Source organism: Phascolarctos cinereus, unplaced genomic scaffold, assembly GCF_003287225.1.
Source record: "Phascolarctos cinereus isolate Bilbo 61053 unplaced genomic scaffold, phaCin_HiC Scaffold_1;HRSCAF=81, whole genome shotgun sequence".
In the NCBI taxonomy this organism is placed as follows: Eukaryota; Metazoa; Chordata; class Mammalia; order Diprotodontia; family Phascolarctidae; genus Phascolarctos; species Phascolarctos cinereus.
This window is the reverse complement of record NW_027555514.1, coordinates 185,748,234-185,775,960: the sequence shown is the minus strand read 5'-3', so window position 1 is coordinate 185,775,960 and position 27,727 is coordinate 185,748,234. Positions and strand designations below refer to the sequence as shown.

At 44.4% G+C, this 27,727-nt stretch overlaps 2 protein-coding genes across 10 annotated transcripts in view; one reads left to right on the top strand and one right to left on the bottom strand.

Moving 5' to 3' along the window:
- Nucleotides 1–27,727, top strand: part of VAMP1 (vesicle associated membrane protein 1) — a 70,350-nt gene continuing 42,623 nt past the window's right edge. Inside the window, exons 1-5 of one of the 5 annotated variants that reach the window (XM_020994352.2) lie at nucleotides 17–555; nucleotides 3,323–3,443; nucleotides 3,707–3,865; nucleotides 5,826–5,877; nucleotides 6,282–9,127. In XM_020994352.2, coding sequence (XP_020850011.1) covers nucleotides 554–555; nucleotides 3,323–3,443; nucleotides 3,707–3,865; nucleotides 5,826–5,877; nucleotides 6,282–6,298 — 351 coding nt within the window. In that variant the 5' untranslated portion in view covers nucleotides 17–553 and the 3' untranslated portion in view covers nucleotides 6,299–9,127. Of the gene's footprint in view, nucleotides 556–3,322; nucleotides 3,444–3,706; nucleotides 3,866–5,825; nucleotides 9,128–12,014; nucleotides 12,353–27,727 lie in introns of those variants that run through there. The other 4 variants (XM_020994354.2, XM_078155500.1, XM_020994351.2 and 1 more) reach the window with 4 other exon arrangements.
- CD27 (CD27 molecule) lies at nucleotides 7,348–14,564 on the bottom strand. Of its 5 annotated transcripts, XR_013487084.1 has the most exons (8): nucleotides 14,423–14,564; nucleotides 14,055–14,186; nucleotides 13,444–13,650; nucleotides 12,270–12,314; nucleotides 11,978–12,109; nucleotides 11,359–11,646; nucleotides 9,891–10,199; nucleotides 7,348–9,433 (listed from the first exon to the last, which is right to left on the bottom strand). XR_013487084.1 is itself a non-coding variant. In XM_078155487.1 (6 exons), exons 1-6 carry the CDS (start codon nucleotides 14,562–14,564, stop codon nucleotides 11,510–11,512), a joined length of 795 nt encoding a protein of 264 aa, XP_078011613.1. In that variant the 3' UTR covers nucleotides 7,348–11,509. The 5 variants fall into 5 exon arrangements, 3 of the variants coding, with proteins under 3 accessions (XP_078011613.1, XP_078011611.1, XP_078011605.1); XR_013487082.1 differs by having other exon boundaries at nucleotides 9,891–11,646; XM_078155487.1 differs by having other exon boundaries at nucleotides 7,348–11,646.

Here is a 27,727-nt window from a genome sequence, read left to right as displayed (position 1 = left end):
GCCATCTCATTGGCAATTGAAGCATCTCGGCTTTAGAGTCATCCTTCCGACTCCGGGACGCATTGGTGATTGTCTTTTCACGAGCCAGGAAACACGAGGCATGTTACGCAGTCCGTGTGCTAACTGGTCGGGGACTTTGCAAGTGCCAAGTGGCAGAAGAAGAGCAGCCCTTTCTTCTCCGATTTGGGGTGGGGGAGCAAAAACAGCGGACGTTTGGGAAAGTTGCGATTGGCTAAGGCAGAGGGGAGGGGCCGGGGAGCCTTTGGCGGGTATTGGGGGCCGCGCTACGATTTTGTCTCCGCAGAGCACTGATTGGACATCTGGATTGCTTACATCACCGCAGAAGGCGGGGCCTTTCCAATAAATCCTGAAAGCCGGGACGAGGCTGCAGTAACTTTAGCTGCAGTTTAGGCTTGGCTCTCAGTGAAGAGGTGGAGACTGTGAGTCCGGTTCTGCAGAAGACGTCGTCGCAGTCGCAGCATCTCGCGCCCACTGCCTCCGCTGCCGCCCCCGAGTAGGAGACGGTCCCCTTCACACCCTCTCCACCAGAGAGATGTAAGTGGAGCTTGTTGATGAGTGGGGAGCCCTCGGGGCCCGTCCCGCCCCCGCCCCGGACTCTGCAGGGGGTAAAATGGCGCATTGCAGCAGCGTCCGCCTGGGCAGCGGAGCGCCCACCCCCGGGCTATACCAGCCGGGCGATAGGCTCTTCCCCCTCGCCTTCCGTCCACTATCGCTCCCAGGGCCCGTCCCCCCCACCTCCGGGGTCCAGGACGCGCGGCACCCTCCCCCAGGGATTCTGGCCCCCGGGGATCTGTGTCTCTCATTGAGAGAGGGGGTGCGTGGTGTCCCTCAAAGTGGAAGGGAGAGGGACGTCTCAAGTGGGACTGGGGGTGTTGTAGATCAGCCCAGGTCTCACAGGAGCTGGACTAGGCTTTTAGCCAGCCTCCTGTACTGTATCTCTGCTGTCTCTTGAACCACGTACGGGGGTGTGTGCCCGAGATTGGCCCCAGGAGGGGCGCCCCCACCGGGGGTAGGGCAGGCTTCCCAGGGCTGTCCATGGGGAGGGAGGGGAGACTGGCAGGCAGGTGACATTTCAATCTGGCAGGGTCCACTAATAAACGTGCCTTGCAAACATTTTTTTCCCTTTCCCCTGTCTCTGCCCTGCCCTCTCTGGAGCCAAGTTAATGCAAAAAATTTTTCCACCCAGTTTATCCAGATGGCCCCCATTTTTCTTACTGTACCAAAACGAGCCTGAGAAGAGGGAGAGATCTCGAGCTGTGGTCGGGAATCTCCCGAGTTATCACTCCACGCTGTCAGTGATGGAAATGTGCTTTCATGCAAGCGTGACCACTGCTGAGAGCCGTAGCCACTTTGGCAATAGGGGTCCCCGCCTGGAAATTAAAAAAAAAAACATTTAGTTGTGTGGCATAAGTTCACATATCATTGGGGCTGAAGGACTTGGAAATTAATACCTATTTTCACTATTACTCAGCCACTTATTTTCAGAGACTTGCTAAAATACCATCATTTGGTTAAGGGGGAGGTAAGGTAGTATGTCTCAGACTCCAGGCTAATTCACACCACGATTTTTTTTATCATGTCTGATTTAATTTGAATCATATTTGATCATCAACACTACTTGAGTCCTGAGACTCCAGTTATTTTTAGAGTGTGTGTGAGGGAACAGTGAAGACAAGGGGCTTCTCTGATTAAAGTTCCAGTTGGCAAAGCCATGTGGGATGTACTTACTGAGATGGGTCCTAGATAGTGAAAAGCATCCAGCAATCTCCGACCTTAATGTTCCTTAATGTTGTCATCGGTGCTACCATTCTGGCCCTCTTCCAAAACTAAAACTGCCAGTCTAGAACCAATTGAATTTTTTAGTCTTATTTTATAGATCAGGTTACTCAGGTCAGGTAGCTTTAAAAAGCTGAGTTGCTTTTTTACCTTTCCTTTCTTTCCCTTGATGTCCCTTCTACTTTTGGGGAGGAGCAGGACATACAAGCTTCCTTTGGAATTTTTCTTCCTTCTGTTCAGGAGATTCTTTAAGTAATAGAGGTGATTGGGAAGGGATTTTTGTCCTGGTATAACTTGCTGGTAGAGTCTAGGAGGACTAGGAAAAGGTGAATCATCAGTTTTCAGAGGAATTAGGTGTGCTGATTTCTGAAAGTTAATAATCTGGTTTGAGATGATCCTATAAGTGGAGGGGATGAACAGTGGATCTGGTTTGTAGTAACTCTCATAGTCTGCTTTTTGAGATCGTTTTCTCTCAATAGAATATAGGATTTCCTTTCTATTTGAAGTATGGTAGGAATCTTATCCTTAAACTTTGAAATGGCAAAAACCTTATCAGGAAGGGTTTTTTTTTTCCTTTTGTGAAAGAAGCTTCATACTAGAGCTCTGGAAATTTTTAAGGCAAAGGTCTCCATTTTTGTTGTATATATTAGCAGAAACCTGTTTAGAAGATTCCTCTGCCAGGGACTCTAGGTGGTATTTAAAGGCATCTGAATTAATGGTTGTAATTCATATTACCAACCTGCTTTGGAATGGGGGAAGGTGTTGAAAGGAGCTTCTAAAGGCCTCCTGCTTTATCTAGGAGAGGGTCGACTAATCCATGATGCATGTGCTAGGACTGGGAGAATTAGAGTCTGCAGTCTCATGACCCAGTGAGAAACACCTTCTTTTCACCTTTTTTACAAGGGAAGGTTCTTTCTGAGCAGGCTTCCTCCATTTTGCCAGTAGGCCTGTCTTTTGGTAATTCTCCAAGTTTTCTTATATTGAGCATCCTCAGTGTTAGTAGCTACTGCATAGAGTATAACCATAACAGGATCCTTTTAAACAAAAAGTCAGCTTGCTCTTTCCCTTCCCTTTGTGCTCAGAGAACACTGCTTCTCTTTTCCCTCATCAAGACTCACATGCTAAAAGACTAGTTTTTTCGTTCCCTGGCATGGATTCATTTCTCCCCTTCTAGGTTGTTTTTATAAATTGGCTAAGGTGTCAGAAAACACTAATGTCCTGGAAACATTTGAATTTGGTTCAGTATCAGAGAAGGAAATCCAGATCATCTTCCTTGCTGCTACTCTTATCTTAGTATTACAGTGTTTTTGCCTACCTGGATCAGGACCTTAAAAATTCTAGTGTTGGGGCTAACCTTTCTCCTTTTGCTTCTTTTGTGATGTGGCTCCATACTTTGAAAACTGTCTAGGAGAGGAGTAACTTTCGAAGAGCGACCACTTCTGCTTTGGCCTTGCTAGGAGGATAAGAAAATTCTTTTTTGTTTCTTCTCATGTGTACTTGGTTTATTTTCCTCCTATTTCAATAGGTCTGCTCCAGCACAGCCACCTACACCAGGAGCCCCAGAAGGGGGTGCCCCAGGAGGTGGTCCACCTCCCAATACAACTAGTAACAGACGGCTGCAGCAAACACAGGCACAAGTGGAGGAGGTAGGTGCAGACAATTTGGTTTCCCTATAAATAATGCAAGTCACAGTCATTAATAAATTAAGATCTAGAGTGTGGAAATACCAAATGGGAATGAGAGGGATTGAAGAGGCTTTGATGCTATAGTCCAGTCTACTCATTTTACAGAAGAGCAGACTGAGGCCCAGAGTGATTGTTATCCACCATTTAGTGCCAGAGCTAGAATTCAAGTACTTTGACTTTTTTGGACCAATGTTGCTTGCATTACACATACTTTTCTTCCTCAGGTGGTAGATATCATGCGTGTGAATGTGGACAAGGTCCTGGAAAGGGATCAAAAGCTGTCTGAATTGGATGACCGTGCAGACGCCTTGCAGGCAGGAGCATCACAATTTGAGAGCAGTGCTGCCAAGCTAAAGAGGAAGTACTGGTGGAAAAATTGTAAGGTAAACTTTCTCTCTTCTTTCCTTGGACCTAGTATCAGTGTAATACTATCATTTACGCTCTACTTTTCACCCGTCCAGATGTAGGTTACTTGAAGAGCTGTTCTGAGAAAGTTTGGAAGAAGTCTTTGGGGCCTCCCATTTTCGCTCATTGGTCCCATAGAAGACTTTCCTGACTGGCTCTATAATAATACCCCCATGTTGTCCACTAGGGTATTCTGGGAGCATAGTGAATTGAATTGGTGGCTTGGGAAGGCATACCCTGGAGTAGCTTTTGGGTTGTTGGGGAGGTCATTTTGTTGTTGTTCAGTTGTTTCAGGCCTTTCTAACTCTTTTGACTGTATTTGGGGTTTTCTTGGCAAAAATACTGGGGCAGTTTGCCATTTCCTTCTCTAGCTCATTTTACAGATAAGGAAACTGAGGCAAACAGGGTTAAGTGATTTGTCTAGGGTCATACAGCTAATAAATGTCTGAAGCCAGATCTGAACTCAGGAAGATGAGTTCCTGACTCCAGGCCTGATGTTGTTCTATCCACCATGCTACACAGCTGCCCCTGGGGAGATCGGCTTTAGGGTTGGAAGCTCCCACAGCCACAGCTGTGCTGACATTTGCCATAAATGAGGAGCCATCTTAGGTTGGTGTGTATGACCAATTTAATTCTTTCTTCTTTTACTTACTGGCTGTGTGACTGATCAAGTTTCGTTACCGCCAGTCTGATCCCTGGTTTCCTTCTTCGTAAATGAGATATAACCAATCCTGCTGTAGAAGCTTATTCTGTAATGCTTCAGATGCTTTGTTAACCTCAGAGTACTCCAGAACTGTGAGCTCTTCCTAGAGCACTTGTGTTTTAGGTCTTTTTTGGAAGAGGAGTGCTAAACTGTGGCTTCCGAAAATTGTCCCATGAATATTTTCACCAAATTACTCTAAATCATTCCAGCTTTCCCCTAAAAAATCACCCCTGTATGTCCTCCCTGAAGTTCCCAGGAAGACTTACTGTGGGTTTGTTTGTCTAAAATACTTTTTAAACAAAGGCTTACTTTGTTATTTTTTTTATACCAGAAAAAACCTGCTTTACATCATTGTTTTTAAAATGTGCATAGAAATCTAGTCCAAGCTATATCCAAAAAACTAATCCCCATTAGGATAGGAGAGAGCTATTCTGATTATTGTCATGTGCTTGCTTCATGAGACGAGACAGTTGGGGAAGGGAGGAAGGGGAAGTTAAGGTTGCATTTCCTTCCATGGTGGACCAAGAAAGGAGAGCCACCAGTCACCATGGGAGCTCACAAGTGATTTGAAGCCAGAAAAAACTTACCTTTCTGTTCAGCAGGTCTGGAGGGATTGATTGGTCATTGGGAGCCAGTGCTGATTCTATTACCTTGCTGCAGCAGCAGGGGAAGATGTTCTCCTGGACACATATTTCTATGAAATTTTCAGGCACCTGTGATGTCTAAGTTGAGATGTGGATGTTTTCTCACGGAAACATTTTTATACATCGTGGGTAAGGGAACATTTCCCCCACAGAAACAAGGTCCAAGTAAGTAGAGACTTACAAGTTTTTGGCCTGCAACCTGTTAGGGACCTCCTGTATCAGCTGCTTCAGAAGGAACCAGCCACCCCCCAAATAATAAAAATGTACAAAGAAAAGTGAACCAGTATCACTGTTTGCAAATGGAACCTCCATTTACAACTTTGTAGAGCTCAGGCTCTTTCTTAGGCCACAGTAAAAAAAAAAAGGAAGGGCATCCTAGGATCTAGCCTGGTGCAGTAGCTTACCAAGTAGGTATCAGAAGAGGAAACCTGTACACGACATGTTAAAAGTGTTTTGGGTGTCCTGATATTTCCACAATTACCTCAAGAAATGGGGAGTTCCTTCTGCTTGGTAGTTTAAGAAAAGGCAGTCCTGGATCTTCTTCTTCTTCTGATCTGAGAGACTTACTCCCCCTTACCTTTTTTTTCCCAGATGATGATCATGCTGGGAGCCATTTGTGCCATCATCGTGGTAATTATTGTAAGTAAGTATCCGTTGAAATCACTGACGGGGGTGAACAGGTGGGAAAGCCCCAGAATCTTCTCCCTTGCCTTCCTGGGGAACTGGAGGTGCTCTGGGTGAGGTATGGCATGACTGTCTCCATTTGTGGGACAGAAAACCTGGCCTGGTGGGGTTGAAGTGGGGGGCCCAACAGATGGGACAGAGGCACCTCTTGGTGCTGGGCAAGCCCTTCCTCAGTGAGATTTTGGAGGGAGTCCAGTTCTCTTGTGTTTGGAGGAAGAGGGGCATTGGTGCTACTGTCAGAGGGAAACACAGGGGACAGGTCATCTGTGCCTGATGGACTTGAATGTCTAGTAACTTGGTTAACTTGCCCTCTTGTTTTCTTCTGTCTCTTTCTATCTGTGCCTTCCTGATTCCTGTCTGCAGTCTATTTTTTTACTTAATGTACCACCCCCCTCCTTCATTCCCTGCCCCCATCAGAACTCATACCCCTTTCCCACTGTTCACTCTCCCAGCAGACCCAGTCCATTCACCTTGTCCTTACCCAGGCTCCTTCATTTCCTCTTCTTTAGTTGCTTTGGTTTGTACTTAAACCCCCCCACACACTGGCCATGCTGCTCTTGAGGTGGCTGCATTCTCACTCCATGAAGCACAGGTAGCCAGTGTTTGGCCTCTCCCCTTCAGAAAACAACTGTGCCCAAACCACAGGAAGTGGAGTGGAGGTCAAGGGAGAAGCAGGTCAGCCAAGATCATGTCCAGAGGAATCTGCCCAGTGGGAGCAGGGAGTGCAGGGGCCTTGGCAACCCAGTGGGAGGATTGGTGAGAAGGTAGGGAAATGGCAGTCTCTTCACAGCCACCCTCACCTCACCGCCTACTCAGCCTCTTAGTGGGCTCTGTTAGTAGGTGGGAAAACCTTGGCCTGGACCATCCTGGGCCATCAGAAATCACAGTAGTGATTTTGGTAGTACAGCAGTATAGCTTTATTTGGAAAGATATTTTGGAGGTCTGGGGCAATAACATGCAGAGTCTGATCATTATTTTTATAATTAAGTGCAATACTCACAAGCCTAGAAGACCTTGAATTATGTCCACTCCCAGTGTGTTCCTGGTACGCAGTGTTTTTAGAAGGATTTCCCTCTCTCTCTTGCTGCTGCTGCCGCCTCTGCCTTTAGTCTGGCCTGGGATCTGCCAGTGTTTCTGGTGCTGTAGAACTGGTGGGTTTGGACACTTTTCCCTTTGACTTAGAAAACATTGGGGTGCTGTTTTGCCCATTTTCTGCTCCCCCATTTAGAAGTGGTACCAGAGACTGGTAAGATGTCAGGTCAACTCTTAGTAGACAAATCTAATAGTGTGTGAGGGGACCCAAAAATAATATCCTTTGCAATCAGAATTTGGGACTATTGGTTAATCTTAGTCAGTGTAAAGATACTGAAAAGATGTGCCCTGGGAACTCAGCTGAGGGTAAGGTGAGATAAGGGACCTCATTCAAGAGTAACAAGTCAATCAGTAAGCATTTATTAAGTACCTCTTATGTGCCAGGCACTGTGCTAAGAACTGGGGGTACAAAGAAAGGGCAGAAACAGTCCCTGGCTCCTCAAGGAGTTCATTTTCTAGTGGGGAAGCCAGTAGATGAACAACTAAGTATCTATACGATCTATACAGAATAGCTAGAAGATGGTCTCGGAAGGAAGGCACTGGGGTGGGCGCTGAGGGGGGAGGAGGAATAGGGAGGAGTAGGAGGGGGTGGATAAGGAGGACCAGGAAAAGCTTCCTGATAAAGAAGGTCACCAAGGTTTGGCTGGGATAAAAGCAGCCTTGTTAGAGTAGATGGTTGATTTCTCCTTTTCCTTTGATGGCAGGAAGGTGGAGGTTTGGGAACTGGAGGTCCCTGATACCTTGGAAAAGTCCTTTCTCAGCTCTGCCCCATTGTCATACCAAAGACAGGGATGTAGTGATAGGCCCAGCCTGGAAACAAGACTATAAGATTTTTCAGGCAGCCCAGTCCATTGTAGATGCTAGACCAGTGTCTTCCTTTTGGGGGTAACTGCTGTAGCTATTAGCTGTGTGGCTGTGCTGACATTTAGGTTTTCTTCCTTGAGAGCCATCACTTTGCCATCCTACCTACCATTCAGTACCTTTTCTGTCCACTGGCCCCTTCATGCTAATTTTAAGTCTCTTTCCTTCTGTAATGCTTGGGTTTATTGGCCCAGGCAGAGGGATCATAACTGTGTCCAGTTTTCTGATGTACCATAGGGATTTCCTTCTAGCTTTAAGACAGGATGCCAAATGAGACTCCTCCTGGGTAGGTACAACAGTGACCTCTTCTCCCACCTCTATATATAGTCAAGCAAAGGGAGTATAGGGCTTGGGGCTGCATGTTCACCTTCCATGCACCACCATTTTATTTGCAAAAAAAAAAAAACAACCAAAAACACAAAACACCCTTCCCCAACCCCTGCCTACTTCCATACTCCCTTTGTCCTGCCCTGTGGCGGGACTGAAGAGCTAGAAGGAAGCAATGAGTGTACCCTCCCAACGTCTCCCCCAAGAAGGTCTCCACTGTCCTCTGGGCGCCTTCCTCTCTTGGGGGGACACCGCTGGAGAAGAACCACCACTGTCCTCGCTGCCTCTAGAGCCAGGAACAAACCAGCCCCCTGGGCTCACTAAGCCCCAGCCTCTTCATCACTTTAAGCGCTTTGTCAAAGGATTTTGCACTCTGGGTTTCTTTTGTGGCTAAGAGCTCCTTTCCAGTGACCAGAATAGATTCTCCAAGGTTGGCTCTTTTTGGAGGGGTTGGGGGGGGGTCGGGAGGATGTCTTCACTCCTACTTTCTTGACCCCTGACCTGATTCTGTCTCTTTGCTATCATCCCCATGCATGGGCAAAAATGCTGTTGTATACACACCCAGGACTTTCCAGCCAAATGAAGCAGATTTCCCCATGTTCCCCCATCCCTTCCGGTTTGTCATGAGCCGTTGTGGGATTTTTCGCTGTGTCTGTTGTCCCCTCTCTGTCTTTCTTTCCCTTCCTCTAATCTCATACTTGTATAAAATAATAATAATTGTATTCCAAGTAAGGCATGTAGCACATTTACCAATTTCGTGTACTCTGAAAAAAGAAAAAAAATACAAATTCCTACCACCAACCTGATGGCTTCTGGGTGACTTGGCCTAAACTAGGGGCAGATTTCTCCATAGGTTAAAGCACTGGTGCTTCTGTGCTATTTGCTCTTCTGATTGCGATTAAAGATATCCTTCTATGTTGGCAATGGAATTGCTGTCCACTCTTGTGTTCCATGCTGTTTGATATCTCATTTTGAGACCCGTAGCTGTCCAGCCACAAGCAGGTGCTAGCTGGTGGAAGTGAGGACAGGAAACTGACTGGACGTTGCATCTGCAGATATTCTCTGTCATACACTTAATTTCCTTGGCACTACTGGAAACAGCCTGCCATCTTCAAGAGGTCTGTGTTGTCCTCATTCCTGGACAGAAGCTTTTCCAGAGCGAATTACCCAGGTGTACTCTGAAGAACACCCTCTGCTCCACCATGCTTAAAGTTGCAGCCAAATAGATCACATACCTTTGGAAACAAATAGAGAAACAGCTGCAAATAGGGGAGACGGGAACAGAGGAGGGGGCAGCAGGGTTTCTATGGCTAGCTGAAAAATACATTGCTGAGTGTTTTCTTCCTGAGAAGAGTCTAACTTGGTAACACTAAGGGGCTAAGAATCCTGAGTTAAGCCAAAAACCAGGCTGAAGGGTTGTGGGTGTTACGTGTGATGAACTGTTGCATTCTACAAATTACTGACAGGGAGCTCTCTAAAAGACTCTTAATGGGGCAGCTAGGTGGCACAGTGGATAGAGCACCAGCCCTGAAGTCAGGAGGACCTGAGTTCAAATCCGGCCTCAGACCAAACACTTGACACTTACTAGCTGTGTGACCCTGGGCAAGTCATTTAACCCCAATTGCCTTAAAAGAACCTCTTAAGTTGCCCACTAGGTGACTTCTAAAAGTCTCTTCTAGCTCTAAAACTGACCTTAAGGAATCTTCCGTCTTCTGTGGTTTCTAGAAGGAAGTTGGACAAGGTAGAAGAGATCCATCTCCTGGGCCACTGAAGATGATAAATGTGAAATGTGTACCTCTCCAGTATACTTTCCACTTTATTGCCTGCAATTGGCCTTGTACCCTCAGGGCCTGGGGGCAGGTTAAATTTGAGGTATAAGATGGCCCCTTCAGGATCATCCCCAAGGATTCCTATTGTCATAGAAACAGAGTTCTCTCTCTCAGGCACCTGAATTTTCCTGATGACCCAAGCTATGCCTTCAGCAGTAGTCTTCTCTCTGGTCTGTAAGGAGAGCAAGAGGTGTCTCAGTCACCTACTTTCTGTATTTGGTAAGATGGGTAGCACTCCCCTGCGTGGAGTAATGGGCCCTGGACTTGGAGTCGGGAAGACCTGAGTTGATATTCTGCCTCAGACACTTACTAGTTGTAAAATCCTGGGTACTCTTTGGACCTCATCTGTGAAATAAAGGGATTAGACTTTGGCCTGACCGGTTATGGAGAAGGATGTGGGGAACTGAGGGGTAGTGGTGAGCTTTTAGGGCTCTTCAGAGTGATGTGCAGCAGAGAAATTCTAGGGATGGGGAGTTTTTGGGATAGTCTTAAAGTTTCTCCTTTCGCTAGGGATGAGGCAGAGGAGCAGCCTTTGGAAGTCAGTGGAGCCATCCAGTGTACCTGAGAAAGAGCCAACTTTCCTGGCATCCTTTCCCAAGCCCCACTTTTAGATAGTACTCTTCCAGTCCACGTTCACTCTGAGGCAGTGACACTGCTTCCAATACCAACTGTTTCCTCTCTCTGTCCTCCCCCATCCCTAGTTTGTTAGTGACTAAGGGGATCACCTCAGAATCTTCTTCATGCAGAAGAAAGAAGCAGTAGGCTCTACTAATGCCAAAGGACATGGTCCTGGACTGAGCAGTTAAGGGTCTATGATCTGAGTTTTTCCCATTACCTCTGGGATGCTTCTGTTGTTAGATTTAGTATAGTATATAGTATATCCCCCAGTCAGAACCTGAATAAATACCCTCTAGGGCAGAGAAAACTCTTCATGTATGGAGAGAGAAGGTGGCTTTGAGGAATAGTGGGGAGCAGCCTGTGAATTGATTCATCAAATTCTTAAGGATCTCAGCATTTCATGTTAAGAGACTGGAGGGGGTACATATTTATATTTCCTCTCCTTAATTTGATGATTTGCTATCCGATACAACAATTGGGGCTTGCTTTTTCTCAGCCAGAGAAGTGCGGCAGTTTTATTTGTATATATGAGCTCTTTCTACTTTACTGAGTCCCCATGTGAGACCACAGGGTGCACCAAGTGTCCTCTGCTTCTCATCACAATCTTCCTTAGCCTTACCACACCCCAACATGTGTTCTCCTTTTCTCTCGACACCCTTCTCCACTGTTTGTAAAGTCAAATGAAGTTTCTAGGTAAGAAAGGGGGAAGACACCTGGGCAGGGGGTGGTGTCGAGGGCTCCTAGGAGGTGTTGGTATTGAGTGAGAGGGTTCTCAGATCTCCCACACTCATAATAGTCATGCCAGGAGCCAGGCCAAGGTAGAGAAGAATGCTGTCCTGTCAGTACTGCCTTGCTAAGTCTGGCTTAGGGGTAAGAGGCAGGGTCAGGCTTTCTGTAATCTTCTTGGATAGGCACAGTGTTCCCTTCCTCCTGCTTTGGACAGCAGGGGCCTAGGTCTTCTCTGGATCCAGTTAGGCAGAACTTGACTAGCATTTTCTTGTCTGCAGAGGGAAACAAGACAGGACAGAGGTTGTGAGTGGGAAAAAAATACACAGATAAGAAAGGAGAAGCAGGCAGATAAGAGAAAAGAGAATGATGATTAAAAGGTTTGAGGAGATGAATTGGAAAACCAGGGAAGCTGAAAAGGAAGGGTAAAGCTCAAGCAAGAAAAGAGGAGGAAGAATGGTAGGGTGGGGGCACAAGAGGAGTATGGCAACAGGGTTTGGGTGGAAGGTAGAGGATACAGTGTGTGATTGAGGTAGGAGTCCAAGTGCCAAGGGAAAGGAGCTGGGTTGGAGACAGGGAGCAAGTTCCTTAGTACCCATGTGGTACCTTGTTCCTTTTTGAGTTGGCGGTTTCTTTTTTTCAGGATAAGCCAAGTCCCATGAATGAAGATGGTCAGAATCAATCCACAGAGAATGAGGAGGATGTAAATGCTGACCTGGCTGGATGGGACTGTTCCTGCTGTAATAGGCAAAGGACTGATGGGGTCTGTCGGAGGGTCTCCCCTTCCAGTGCTACTTCCCACTCTGGCCTCCCGCATTGTCAGATCAGACACCCAACTCCTCTTCTGCTAGATCCCACCCAGGAATGGGGGATCTTCAGGACTGGTGATAAAACTTACGTGGGCTTTGGGCAGGTCCTGTTGGAGCACTAGTGCCAGCTGTCTCTAGAGAGGAGACAAGAATGAAGAGCACTTGATCCTCAGTCCTGTACCCTGGCTCAATAACTTTATCAGTTATTTTTTTAAGGGGAAAAAGGGTAGATGGGATGATGAAAGGGATTCTCTTCCCATTACTTTCCTCCTCTCTGGGTTTGGCTTTGAGTACAGGACTTAGGGTCCTGTTTTTCTTTTTATTTTTTTTTGAAACATTTCACTATTTTACTCACCCTCCCAAGAAGTCCCTCTATAGGGAAATCTTCCTAATGAGACCCTTTCTGAGTTGTATACACACACGATCAGTCCAAATATGCCCCTCATTTTGCCTCTTCCTTCAACCCAAATTTAGGTAAATATTTTTATAATATCAAAAAATTAAGGGGGTGCTATGTGGCACAGTGGGTAAAGCAACTGACCTTGGAGTCAGGAGGACTTGAATTCAAATCCAGCTTCAGACACTTGACACTAGCTGTGTGACCTTAGGCAAGTCACTTAACCCCAGTTGCCACACACACACACACACATACACACACAGAAAATGGGGGCAGCTGGGTGGCATGGTGTATAGAGCACACTGGCCCTGGAGTAAGGAGGACCTGAGTTTGAATCTGGACTCAGACACTTGGCACTTACTAGCTGTGTGACCCTGGGCAAGTCACTTAACCCCAATTGCCTAGCCCCCCCCCAAGAAAAAAAAATTAAAGCTTTCTTATGAAAATGTAAGAATGAGAAAGATTAGTGTGTAAACAAAAAGGGACAAAAGCAAAAATCGAAATGTAGGTGTCACATCCTTATTGAAAACAATGCTATGCACTCCTCCATCCTTCCTACCTAACAACCTAACAACAAGAAACACTTAAGCAAGACTGACCAACAAAGCACTTTCATGTGACAGTGTATACAGCATTCCACACCCATAGTTCCTTCCCCATCCCCACCAGTCCTCAACACTGCTCTCTCAGCTATTCTCTTCTGGGGTCAATAGGATTTAAAGGTATGAATTTGGTGGAGGAGGCAGATATAACTCATGGAGGATTCTGGGAATGAGATGCTCCCATAGCAGGGGCATATGACCCCTCCCCATGCCTGCCCCATCCGGGAGATGCTTGAGGAGCTTTGGCATTAGGATGAAGCCTACCGGAGTAGTAAGCTGAGTGGGTGTTGGTAGGGTGTTGGTGTGTGGTTGCAGGGTGTTGATGTGTACTTCTGACGGTGTACTGGGGTGTGCTCAGCAGGTGTGTAGGTTGGGGATCACAGCTGGTACATTCCTTATCTCGACACTGTTGCCCCTTGGGGCAGGCACACTCTGTATTGGTAGTGATGTTGCAGCTCTGAATCGGAAAGCCTGGGGAAGATTGAGGGCAAGGTAGGAGAATAGAGGGAGACACATTCACCCGGAGGTCCCCCCTTATCATTCCTTCTCATAACAGCCTGTAGTATGGCCCTATAGTAAAATAACCCAGGGCCCTAGAGACAGCTGAGATGAGATTCTAGTCTCAGCAATCCTGTTCATCGTCCTGCTAGGCTTATAGCTCCATCCCCACAAGCCTTGAAGTCTGTTCCCTTCCCCTTAACTGGGCTCCTCTCTAAATTCATCTCCCAGCTGCACCCTCAAAGTACTCCTGGATTTCCACTGCCTCCTTACTCTACAGAAACCCCAGCCCCTGTACTTTCCGGCAACCTCCTCCCCCAGCTCCTCATTCACTCTGCTCCTCTGCGTCCCCAGCCCGATCCCCCTTTCAGCCTTACCATTAACACAGATTCGGCAGCTCTCACATTGGCGCTGGGCATGGTGGTCTGGGGTGAAGGAGAATCCAGGGATACAGGATTTACAGTGAGCTTCCTTCCCGTCACCGTCACAGTCCCCTACTAGGAATGTGCCTGTGGGGGGGGGCCCGGTGAGGGATGAAGGGCCTGTGGAACGCTAGCCCTGTTTTCTACCCACTTTGGAGTGGAACATCTCACTGACTTCCCCATCCCTCGATTACTCTGTTCAATTTTTTTTCTCTCTGAAATTTATATTTTTTCCACTCTGCATCTCTTCTCTCCCTCCCCCATTACCTCTTATGTTTCTCTGTCCCTCACTCCTATCCATCCCCTTTCTAGTTCCTTCTTACCTGGATTACATAGTTGGCAGCACCATGATCCTTGCTCCACCTGGTATTGTCCTTGTGGGCAGTGAAGCTTGGATATTACCCTCGGTGAAAGTCCCACCAGGGTTCCCAGAACCCATAGCCACCAAGAAGTACCAGGAGCCATGGTTCCCGTTCTCGGGTAGTCTCTTATCTCTGGCTCTGCTCTGTCCAGGATTGTTCTGGTGGGTTAGCTCCTTTTCCGCCTCTTGCCTGCCTCTTCAGGTATAGCTAAGGAGGAACTTCGCTATTGCTCCAGCCTGAGCTCTTCAGCTTAGAGCTGTGCTGGACGAGGACTCCTGATGTGACTCACTTCTTTCTCATGGCCCACTGAGCCCCCAACACCCCTGGGCCCGGCATAGTTTCCTCACCTCCCTCCTTCCCCCTTTTCCATGTGCTAACCAAAGTACTAAAGGGCAGACTCTGACATAAGCACCTTGTGAGCTGTTCTGTCTTCTGAGACACTCCCTTCCTCTACCACAAATACACTCCCCTTACATATATATACCCTTTTATGCCCTACTGTCTCTGAGGCTTATACGTATACACTTGCCTTTCTCAGATGCATAGTTACACATGGATGGAAGAGACCTTCCAAACTAGAGGGCAGCCCTACAACTCTACAGGAAACCCCTCTATTGTATTTGACAGGTGATCATTCAGCTTCACTTGAAGGGTTTTCCTTTATTAGAGATCCCTGAGTCTTGAGTCAGCCTGAGGAACTTTGGATAGTTCCAAATGTCAGGAAAATTTCCCAACAACAATGCAATCCTAGATTTAGAACAAGGAGGGACCTCAGAGGTCTTACCCCACATTTTACAGATGAGGAAACAGACCCAAAGAAACTGACTTACTAGCATTTGCATGGCACTGTAAGGATTTGCAAAACACTTTATTATCCTTTATCTGTTTCTCATGAGTCCATTGGGGCTTCTCTTTTACAGATGGGGCACAACCTTGAGGGCACCTTTCTAATACTTTATATAGCTCATTCATGTATCCCACTTAGGGCTCAAGTCATGGAAATATATGAATTTGGCTCATTTCTACTCCCCCAGCCTCATTCAGTGTCCTAAGGCAAGCACTGAGCTTCCAATTAGCATATGAACATAGAGCAAAATTAGGTTTAATCCTATAACCCTATTAAAAGGCATGTGAAGAACAACAAAATGGACTCATATTAAGGCTTGGTTCTCAAGGGACTAATGTAGTTGCTGTCCTCCCTCCCCTAGAAGATCAGTCCCTGCCACTGAAGAAATAAATGATAGCGCCAGTGTAGGATCTATATCTCAGAGATGAGAACCTCTGTGAAGGCAGATCCCACTTTAACCTCTTGCTTGTGCCTGTGCTCACATCCACACATCCATACCCCTCCTCTTAGGCATGTGTTTTAGAATCTTTATATTATCATTGATTAATAGTGCCTTGGACGTATAGTAAACACTTAATGTTATTTGGGGGGAAGAGAAATGTGTCTTTACCCACACCCACATCTGCCGCCTTCATGCCTATTCATGTGCTGTTGAATGAAGCTGGAGAAAACATGAAACTCTGCTGAGTGGGTCTACTACCAATTTTTGTTATTTAATCTCAGTGGGCCCTTACAGTGCTTTCATGCCTACCTAAATCAATTCACTATCTAGCTCTCCGCAGGATTCCAGATCTTTTGACCCCTTCTCAGACCTCCCCTGGCTCCCTCCTCATCCTCTCAGCTGAGAATCTTGCCTCATGGTTTATTGGTCTTGTTTTTGTTTTTGTTAGGCAGTGGAGTTAAGTGAATTGCTCATGATTTATTCCTTTTTTTTCCCTCCCTCTCATCTCGCTTTTCTCAGATGCCTTCCAGGGCTGTCTCCTCCTTCACTCATGCCTCACATGAAGAGGTAGCTCTTCTTCTTGCCAAGGAGATCTCTGTGTACACACATGTTCCCGTTCCATCTTCTCCAGCAGACTGCCCCCTTCTCTCATCCTATTCTTTCACTAATTTCACACTGGCTGCATCCCTGTCTCCTACATACATGTCCATATCTCTCCCATCCTCAAGAAACTCTTACTTGGGGACAGCAAGTTGGTGCAGGGGATAGAGCACCGGCCCTGGAGTCACCAGACCTGAGTTCATATCTGGCCTTAGACTATGTGACCTATTAGCTAATGTGACACATATTAGCTATGTGACTGTGGGCAAGTCATTTAACCTGGTTACCTTTAAAAAAAATAAGAGGGAGAGAAAAAAGAAACCCTTCCTTGGTCCACCCTCCCCCACCCCTCCAGTGTCTTTGGTAATATCTTCTTTCACTTTTCTGGCTGAACTCTGGAAGAAGGTCATCTACATGCAATCATTTCACTACTTCTTTTGCTCTGCCCTCTTCTTAATTCTCTACAGTTTAGTAAAAGGGAAGGGAAGAGAACAAACATTTATGCCTATTATGTGCCAGGCACTGTGCTAAGCCCTGTCAAAATATTTGATCATCACAACAGCCCTGTGGGATAAGTGCTATTACTATCCTCCATTTTACAGTTGAGGAAACTGAGGCAGATGACTTGCCCAAGGTCACACAACAAGTAAGTGACTAAGACTGGATTTGAAGTTTGTCTTCCAGGCCCAGTGTGCTATGTACATTCCCCCACTTAGCTCCAGTCGTATTCAACTGAAACTACTTCCTCCAAATTTAACAATGATCTCTTAACCCCCAAATCTAATGGCCTTTTCTCAATCCTCATAATTTCTCCTATATGATCCTTTTTTTTTCTTCTAGATTTTTATGACACTGTTCTTTCCTGGTTCCACTACCTATCTGACTGCTCCTTCTCAGCCTCCTTAGCTGAGTCTTCGTGTCTTGTATCTCCAGCTGCCTGTTGGACATCTTGAACTGGAAATCCCATAGGCATCTTAAACTCAACGTGTCTAAAACTAAACTTATTATTCCCCCCCCCCAACCCTCTCCTCTTCCTCACTTCCCTGTTATGTCTTGAGTACTACCATCCTTCTAGGCACCCAGGCTCACAATGTCATTCTTCACTCCTCATTCTTTCCCACCCTTCATCCAATATTTGCCAAGTTTTGTCCATTCTGCATATGAAAGTATATGCCTCTTTTCCTCCTGGGCAGTTGCAATAGCCTGCTGCTTCAAATCTCTCTTGTGTATAGTCCATTCTCCACTCAGCAGTCAAATTGATCTTCCTAAAGTGGGATCTGACAATCACTTCTCTTCCCCCTCCATTCAGTAAACTCCACTGGCTCTCTATTACCTCCAGGATCAAATATAAAATCCTCTGCTTGGCTTTTAAAGCGCTTTTTAATGTAATCCCTTCCTGCTTTTTCATTCTTCTTACACCTTACTCTCTCCACTTACTTCTCAGTTCAGTGACATGGCCTCTTTGCTGTTCCTGGAACAAGATATTCCATTTCCTGACTCAGAGCTTTTTTCACTGGCTGTTCTCTGTGCCTGGAATTCCTTCCCCTACTGGGTTGTTGGAGATCTTTCCCCCATCATGAGTCATATTCTTTTCTTACCTTTTCCTAATACCAAAGGATAGATTTGTTTTTGGAGAAGGTTGGAGGAGAGAGCATGAGTCAGTAGGGGTGTTGAGAGCAGCCCCCTCTCAATTGGAAATCTCAACTAACTCCCCAGCCAGATCTTTCTCTCTCTTCGTCTCTGCTGGGGTTTTCGGGAACCCCTATCCCCCAAAAGGAGGCTGAAGCATGGGGGAACCTTCCTACTCCCCTTGAAGCTGTTTCCCTACTTCTCTTAAATTGAGTCTGTGTTTCCATTCCCCCTCCTCAGCCCACCACCAAGTCACATCCCCTGTGGTCTCAATATATCTGCGATTATGTTTTTGTATCTTTTTTTTCCCTTTTTGCCTCTGTTCTTTTTATCCTTTTGCCTCTACCCACTGTGGCCCCTCATTAGATCTGGCTTCCTTGAGTAGGCGGAGTTGGTGGTCGCCTCTGTGAAATGATTTCAGAAGATACTCAACTCGGTATTTCACTCAGAATATTCTCCACAGCCTAAAATGGTGCCTGAGAACCCATCATTAGTGATTCATATCTTTGGGTCTTCAACTTGATTCAATTCAACATTTTTCTTTTTAGCTCCTGCTTTGTAGCTGGTGCTGAGGGAAAAACAAAAACAAAGATGAATAATATTTCACTTTTATATGGCACTTTCCTCACAGTCAGGGCCTTTTAATATGGGGTCTATCAACTTGATGGGGAAAAAAATGCAGTTTTGCTTCAGTATATTTAGTTTCCTTTGTAATCCTATGTATTTTGTTGTATTCATTTAAAAGCATTTCTGAGAAGGATTTCAGGTGACAGCCAAAGGAATCCATGATACTAAAAAGGTTAGGAACCCATACTCTTTGTGGTGTAGGCTGTAGAGACTAGAGCACTGACTTTGTGGCTAGAAAGACCTAAATTCAAATCCCAACTCTGACACATCCAGGCTCTGTGACCCTAGGCAAATAATCACTTAACTTCTCAGAACGTTGGGCAATTCTAATAAAGGTGCCAACCTGTATTAGTGGATGGGAATCTCCTTATCCACAAATTTCTTAGGCCAAAGAAATCACAATTAACCCCTATACCTAACCTTGTGAAGTAGGAAGTGAGAATATTATTGTCATTTTACAAATGTGCTACTAGAGTAGTAGAATGATTTCTTTAAATGATTCCTCGCACAGCCAGCGATTGTCCAAACCGAGGATTCTTCTTCAAGACCAGCGCCCTTTCCACTGTATAACCAAGGATTCTTCTTCAAGACCAGCGCCCTTTCCACTGTATCAGGGAAATTTAGAATTTAATAGAGAGAAACAAAGCACACACGAATAAGTAGAATACAAAATAGAGTCAAGAGTAGATAAGAAAGGTACAAAGTACAGAATATGGTGAGAGCTTAAAGGATGAATCAGTCACTCCTGGCTTGGGGAAACCAATGGAATAAATGTGGGTTAAGTCAGACTCTATGCTGGGCACTGTGGAAAAAGCACAGATAAGTAAGATGGGGTTTTTAATTTGAACATAAGCAGCAGTATGAAAGTGTATATATCATAGGCCTCTTGAGAGGTAGACAGATTCTGCTTTTCATGTGAAGATCTGGGAAATTTAATTTGTGAAGGGATTGAGCAGGATTTGGTAACTGGACTGTAGGGCTACAGGAGGTGGAGGACCATGACTCAAGTTGGAAAAAGCATATGGCTGGGGGGAAGCTGCTGAAAGGAAGGTATGATAGAGGAGTGGTGTCATGGAACTGAGTGAACAGTATGATCAGAAGTTTCATCTTGGTTCCCTCATCCTTCAGCAGCGGTAGCTGTAGGTGGTGAGTGGAGTGCTGTCTCGTGTCCAATTTCTCTGTCCACCTCTGATTCCTTGCCCAGTCCCTCAGACAACTTTCATGATGTGTCCCTTAAAGAGTAGTCTTATTCACTGTTGTGCAGATGATATCTTTGACTGTAATAAAAGTGTGCAGAGGGGGCAGTTCTAAAGAGTTTTTATATTTCACACAGTATATAAGCTAAGACCTCACATTCTGGATAGTGGTCAGGGAGAACAAATTTTATTACAACATTTTGAACCCTTTGAACCAGAAGCAGGGAGTAGATTCTATGTGGATCTGGGCCATTTACTTCCCAAAGCCCAAAGGCTTCTAACTATCCATCATCATGGAGCTCATTAAAAGAGCCCTTCCTCTATCCCTCACTAATCCTGGGAGAAGGAGATGAAGGGAGGGGAAAGTAAGTAGTGATTAGAAGACAAAGTTCTACCTCCAAGCTGGCCTAGTAGGTAGAGATCCAAGTGGTCTGTGAAGATTTTGACCCCCACCCCCATTCTGGTTGGGGGAAGGAAGAAGAGGCAGGTCTTCTCATGCAAAATTTATTCAGTCATGTCTGACTCTTTGTGACCCCGTGGACTGTAATGTCCATGGAGTTTTCTTGGCAAAGATACTGGAGTGGTTTGCCATTTCCTTCTCCGGTGGCAAACAGAGCTAGGAAGTGTATAAGGCTGGATTTTAACTCAGGTCTTCCTGAGTCCAGGCCTAGCACTCTATCCACTGAGCCATCTAGCACTTCCTAAACCTTCTCATAATCCACCTAGATGTCTAGTGTTATGTATGACAAAAGTACATAGTGCTACAAAAACTTCATATAAAGAGGAGTCAGTGCTGTTGGAGTCTTCTTCCTCTCTCATCCCTTAGTATATAGGTTGGAGGGTCCTGGTTCTCCTCTCCTAGCATGTTTCATTATCTACATCAGCCCCATCTTCTTTTTTTTTTATTCCTTGTGGTTAACCTTTAGGTATTCTTAGTGTGGTGCTGAATCCTATTGTCTGAATGGTAGAAACATCATATCTGTGTATATTTACTCATCTTTTCCTTGGTTCAGAGAGGGAAGTTAGATAGTCAGTTGTTAAGAAATGTGGATAGGACATTCAAAAGTTTATCATTATCAGGAAAACTTGTGCTTCTCTGGTATAGCCTTTAAAAACCTTTGCAATAAGATGAAGTACTTCTGAGGAGAGGAACTCATCATACCAATAGTAAAACTAACAAAAATCACATGATCACATCAATAGATTTGGAAAGGAGCTCAGGATGGAGACCTGTAAGTAAAATGCAGGCCTTGTTTACACATGTACAGAGGGACTAGAAGGAACCCCAGCTCCAGTCCTGAAAATCCCACTTAGGGAAGGAGAGTTGGAACAGCTGAGAGTTTGAAGCAGTATCTGGTGGTATATATAGCACCCCAAGTAACTATAACGCTCCAAGCCCTGCATCCGCTATTATAAAACAGATGTTCTTGTGGAAAGAGGCATCCACCTTTCCTTTATTTTTAGTCTCATTCCACTCCTTGATGACCCTGCTGTTAGCCAAATTGCACATGATCATATCAGTAAAGTTTACAATTCCTTGACTGGATTTTTTCAGAACTAACATTAGCATTTGTAAAGTCCAGTTTAGTTACAATCACTTCTGCCTTGGCTAAGCCTGACTGGTAATTAACAAGTATTAGGAAATAAGTATTATGGAAGTGTTGTTGATGGGAAGTAGTGTTTTGCAAGAGTTGGGCATTAGATCCATGATGGTAGAGGGTTGGGTGTTTACTACATGTGACAAATGGTGGGATCTCAAGTCTATCTCTAGGCAAAATGGCGAAATTTCCACCAGTACAGGCTTGCTGCTTCTTCTGCATATGTAGGTAGGAAAAGGGGTATTGTTGATCAAAGAGAAACAAGGTAAGACCTTTGAAAGAGACTTGATTTTCAATTTTTTTTCCCAAATATGTCAGCCTAGGTTCAGTCAAGTCTAGTCTAGGGTATGAACATTCTCCCAAATAATTCATAATTTCTTTGACTTGTTTTAATTAATTAATGCAGGATTTTAATCTTCTCAAAAGATCATTCCTACATAAAACACACTTTATTAAATGAAATCAAAAGTATATCACATAGTATTAAAGCTCCCAAGCTCTCCCACTTCTAGTAAGATCTGAAATCTGTACTTCCCAGACTTTTTAAAAAGTTTAATCTGTATTGTCAACATTTTCTCTATGCCTTTCTTATGTCTAAATAATCAACAAAACAGTAAAAACATCCCTCATTTGTAGAGTTTGCTGACTTCTGAAGTGTAGTTCCCAGACTTTTTACTACAATGAAAACAAAATCAGTAATATTAACTTTACTGCTGTGCTAGGAATATCTGAAACCACAATTTCCCCAACCTATCTTTTGTATTTTGCCAGAGGAGCAGATATGCCCAGAGGTCAATTGCATAAACATACTATCAGTAATTCTTGGGCCCAAAAGTCAAAGGGGTCAGTGGTAGTTTTGATTTGCTACAGTCACCTTGCACTCTTAATGCATGGCAGATGACCATCATCCCCTCTGACTTCCTGTAGAAATGGCTTTTGTTTCCTGGCCATTCTCCAGGTGAAAGTTTGATGAGTCAGAGGGATTATCAGTGGATGTTCCAAAGTCAGGAGCAGTCTTCTGAAAGTGACAGCAGCCACATACCCATCTTAACTGCTTCTCTTCCTCTTACTCCCCTTATCCACCAAATATAAGAGGACAGATTGAAGGGAAAAAGAGTGGAGACAGAAAGACCTGTGAGGAGGTTATTGTCATAGTATAAATAAGTAACTTTCTGCTCCTCTATGCTGAAGTAGTGGTAATAGGAATAGAGGGAAAGCAGAAGATATGAGAAGTGTTGCAGGGATTGAATCAGTAGGACTTGGTGATTGATTCAATGTTAGAAGTGAAGGAGAGAGAAATGTCTAAGAAATCCCAAAGTATAGGAGATATGGACAAAGATGGCAAAGTTAAATGGTTTAGAGGGAAAGACACACAGTTTTGGACCTGGTGAATTTGAGTTGTTAATGGGATATACAGGTGGAGATATTCTGTAGGTAGGTGATGATGTGGCTTGGAGCTTAGAGGAGAGACTAGAGATAGAGATGTAATAATTATCTCAAGAGGGAGTAATAGTGGGAGCCACAAAAATGAATGGGATTGAGTTCTGGCCTTGGAGTCGGGAGGGCCTGAGTTCAAATCCAGCCTCAGACACATGACACTTACTAGCTGTGTGACCCTGGGCAAGTCACTTAACCCTGATTGCCTCACAAAAAAAAAAGTGAATGGATTGCACAAGGAGAAAGTATAATAAGAAAAGAGGTCCAAGGACAGACTGTTGGGGAATATGCACTTTAAGGGTCTGGAAAAGGATGAGGAACCAATGAAAGCGATAGAGAAGGAGCAGTTAGAAAGGTCAGGGAAGAAGTTGGAGAAGTAGAGATGTCAATAGACAGCAAACCACCCTGCCCTGTCTAGTGGTCTATGCTCATTCACCTAGTCCCTGCCAAAAAAAGTTCCTCCTTTGCTCAGGGACTCCAAATGACTTTGGGGAGAGAAGGGAGAGAGAGAAACCTCCTCAAAACAGTTATCCTTCATCCAATATTAACCCCCTCTAACCTTAGCAGTGGATCCCATGGAGAAATCAAATGGTAAGCTGTATTCAGTGGTACTCATTCTGTAGTGAAAGGTCACTCATAGTGAAAGGTCTCTCAATGGGAACAGATAGACTTTGATGTTCAAGGAGACAGTGAGGTTTTATGGTGACCACAATATAGCACAAAAGCCACTTGTTTTTTTTCTGCTGACAGATATCCTTAAAGAAGGTAGGAATGTGGGCCAAGAAGATAGAGGACCATAATCTTACCTTCTTTACTTAGCCTTGTTGTTGCATGCCAGTATTGAAAGAATCTCAGAAATAAAATAGGCTTTGTTGTTCCAGCCTTCCCATGGGTCCAGTTGGGTTTTGCTGTCAATGCTCCCTGAAATTGGTTTGGGGGACACAATTTCCATGTAAATGGTTGTTACAGGAAATTTCCATCCCCTAAATCAGATTTGAGTTTGAGACCACAAACTTCAATTCAGCACCAAATACAGGCACTACATCTTAATCTCTTAATGCCTTGGGGCACTCTGCTTGTGTTTGCCATTTGCCTGTGTGATGGTTCATAATCTTAGTTATGACTAAAGAGTGCCAAGCCTGCTGTTATGAGGCTTTCTAGTCACTGAATGGGAAGAGAACAGAGCTGAAGTGGCCCTAGAGAGAGAAAGTTTAGAAGTTAGTAGAAGAGAGGAGCTTATTGGTTGCAAGACCAACAGACACCCAGTAGATACAACATGACTCCCAAGGGACAGCAGAAAAGCCATGTCCAGAAGAGTACCATGATAACATTACCTGAGGACATTGAAGATGTGAGGTATGAGTTTCCCTGACCTTATGTGTTTTCTGTGTGGGCGTACAGGTTCCCAGAGTATGCTTCTTTATGCGTGTTGTCTGGGAACATGTGTTCTCTGTCCTTCTACAGCTGGTACTTATCTACACATTGATCAATAAATCAATCAACATGGATTCTGAGGAAGCCTAGATCAAGACAAGGGAAGGTTTAAAATGAAATTTGGGGTCACGATATTCAAACCTCACCAAAACTACCTCACTCAACCTATTGTAAAAAATAAATAATAAAAGTGGTCAATAAAGCAGCCACCCCCCAAAAAATCAACAGATATTTATTAAGAGCTTGCTAAAAGTCAAGCACTGTGCTAAGGTTATGAGCATACAGAGAGGAAAATTAAATGACTCTTACTCTCAAGTAACTTGTATTCTATATGTGTCTCTCATACACACACACAAAAGTATTCAAAGAATAAATATATTACAGAATAAGTACCAAAGAAATATAAGAACAATGTAGCTAAGAAGAGAAAGCACTAGCAGTTGGGGAAATCAAAAAAGTGTCCAGGGGCAGTGAGGTGGCACAGTGGATAGAGCTCCAGCCTTGGAGTCACGAGGACCTGAGTTCAAATCTGGCCTCAGACACTTGACACTTACTAGCTGTGTGACCTTGGGCAAGTCACTTAACCCCGACTACCTCACCAAAAAAAAAAAAAGAAAAAAAAGGTTTCCAGAAGATGGTGCCTGAGTTATGTCTTGAAGGAAACTTGAAGGATTCTCTGAGTTGATCGAGGAGGGAGTGCATTCCAGGCACGGCAGATAAGCCATACAAATGCATGGAGACCAGAGGTGAAGTGTCCCATTTGAGAAACAGAGAGAAAGCCTTAGGGTATGAGGTGAGGGGGAGGGATGTATAATGAGGTTGGAAAGATTGGTGGGGGCCTGATTGTGAAGGGTTTTAATAACCAAACAGAAGAGTTTATAGTTGATCTTAGAGCCACTGAGAGTGTATTGAGTAGGGGGATGATAGATCTGTGCTTAAGTAAAATCACTTTGGTAGTAGTGTTCATTGGAATCAGGAGAGACTTGAAGCAGGGCAGTGAATTAGGAGCCTATTAAGAAGTCATGAAGACGTGAAGCTAAAGTGATGGCTTTGTGAATGGAGGGGAGGGCTTGGCTGTAAGAGGCGCAGTGAAGGGAGAAATTGACCAGTGAGTGGATGTGTGGCATGGGGGAAGTGCTTCCTCCATGCATGTACCCTTCTCTTGCTATGTGTCCTTCCACATTGATAAACACTCATGGGATGGCATACTCCATGGAAGTAGACAGTACAGATTATCTGCTCTTATCTCTTTAGTCTGACTAGATATTGTCTGGTATAACTAACATGTCGTCTGACTTGTTAGTAAAAGGCTGGTAGAGGCCCCTGAGACATGGTTTCTGGTGGGTTTCTGATCCATGGAACATTTCAAACTGAGGTTGGCTTTTCTGGGGACCTTCATGAGAGAGGGGTCGCCCCCTGTGCTGCAAACAGTTTCCATTGAGAACTGTGTATGACATATCTTTAGACATCCTGAAAGAACAGGATGTTGATGACTCTAAATCAGATTCAGTAAATGCCAAAGTTCTCATAAGTGTGACACAGAGGAAGACATAGCAAGCTGTAATGTTCAAAACATCCCTTCTCCCCAGGACCTCCTACCTGGTTTATGGTTTTCAGATGTTTAGATCTCTCCTTTGCCCTTACCGCTCTTCCTTTTCACTAGACTTATCTCTCTACATGTCACATCCGCCCAAGTAGATTAAAAACTCCTTAAGAGCTATTGCTAAGCAGTTTTTCATCTTTATTTTCCCAGTACTGAGCATAGTGTCTTGTATGTAGTATGTGGCTTGGCGAATATTTGCTGAACTTTTGAATTGAAATGGTATCTTTGCAGCCAAGAGAAGAGAGATGTTATGGTTAACAGTGTTATAGGATCAAGGATCAGTCAGTTAATCAATAAATGTTAATAGCACCTGATATGTGCTAGGCACTATGCCGAATACTGGGGATATAAAGAAAGGCAAAAAATGGTTGCTGTCCTCAGGGAGCTTACAATCTGGTGAGAGAGACAACATGCAAATAATTATTTATAGCCAAGCTACATACAGGATGAATTAGAATCATCACAGCATCATGCAATAGTGTCCAAATTATTTGGAGCAAGCAATAGTTTTGATATGGTTTCAGTCTGTGACAGCAGTAATCAAGCATGTGTACTTCTATCGATACTAGGCTGACTCCAGTATGACTTTGACAAGATGAAATTGGACTGAGCTGGTACACGCACATTTCATTGTTCTCTCTCTCTCTCTCTCTCTTTTTTTTTTAATTCTATGGTTTTAAAGAGTGGCTATTACTCTAAGGAAACAAGCAAATGTAATTCTGAAGGAAGTCAAGCCCCCAAAGAAACAGGATTAGTTGTGCTGAAGCACAAAGGCAGGTTCAGTTAAAGACAAAATCAATGCCAGGAACTGAAAAACTTATTTCTATGAAACACTTTATTTAGTCCTTCAAAACAAGCAAAGACCTTGAGAAAAACATGACAGCTGGAGGGGTTGTAATTGGTTCCTTTGAAGTATAGTATCAGTTTGAAGTTGGAAGAACAATAACATTGGTTTTAAAAAGCTACTAGCCATTTCTACGAAGACAGAGTTCATCATGAGCAAGATTATAATACTATACCAAAGGTTGGAAAAAAATACTCATCAAGCTATATACTACATAAAAGGGCAAAGATGAAAAACTACTTAGCAGCTGCTCTCAAAGAGTTTTTAATCTATTTGGGAGGATATGACACGTAGAGAGATAAGTCTAGCACAAAGATAGAGTGCGTAAGGGCAAAGGAAAGATCTGAACATCTGAAAGCCATATTACTGATGAAACTCACTTTTTCATTCCAGGCTATACCATCGTTAGAATAATAATAGCTAACATTTATATAGCACTTACTATGGACCAGTCTCTTTGCTAAACATTTTCCAATTATTATCTCATTTGATCCTCACAACAGTCCTAGGAGGTGTTATCCCCATTTTACAGATGAGGAAAGTGAGGCAAACAGAGGTGAAGTGACTTGCCCAGGGTTACACAGCTAGTGTCTGAGGCCAGATTTGAACTCAGATCTTCTTGACTACAGGCCTGGTGTTCACTGTCCACTGAACTGCCTTGCTGCCTAAAAAGAATCCAGATAGACCTATATAGTAGTTTTTAAGAGCTCTAAGGGATTGTAGAGGTCATGTGCTCCAACCCCTTCATTTGACACATGTCTAAACTGAAGTCCATATGAGGTAAATGACTTGTCCAAGATCACACAGGTGTTAAGTGGCAGAGATAAGATTCAAATTCAGGTCTTAGGACTCCCAAGTGTATAGCTCTCTTTCCATGGTACCATGCTGCCTCCCACTCAGATGAATAATACTTGTAATGCTAACAGAGGAACTTTTAAACGTGTCTTTGACTTGGTGATTAATTAGTAGGGCTTTGTTGAGACCTAAGCATGTTCCTAGGTAGCAGGGA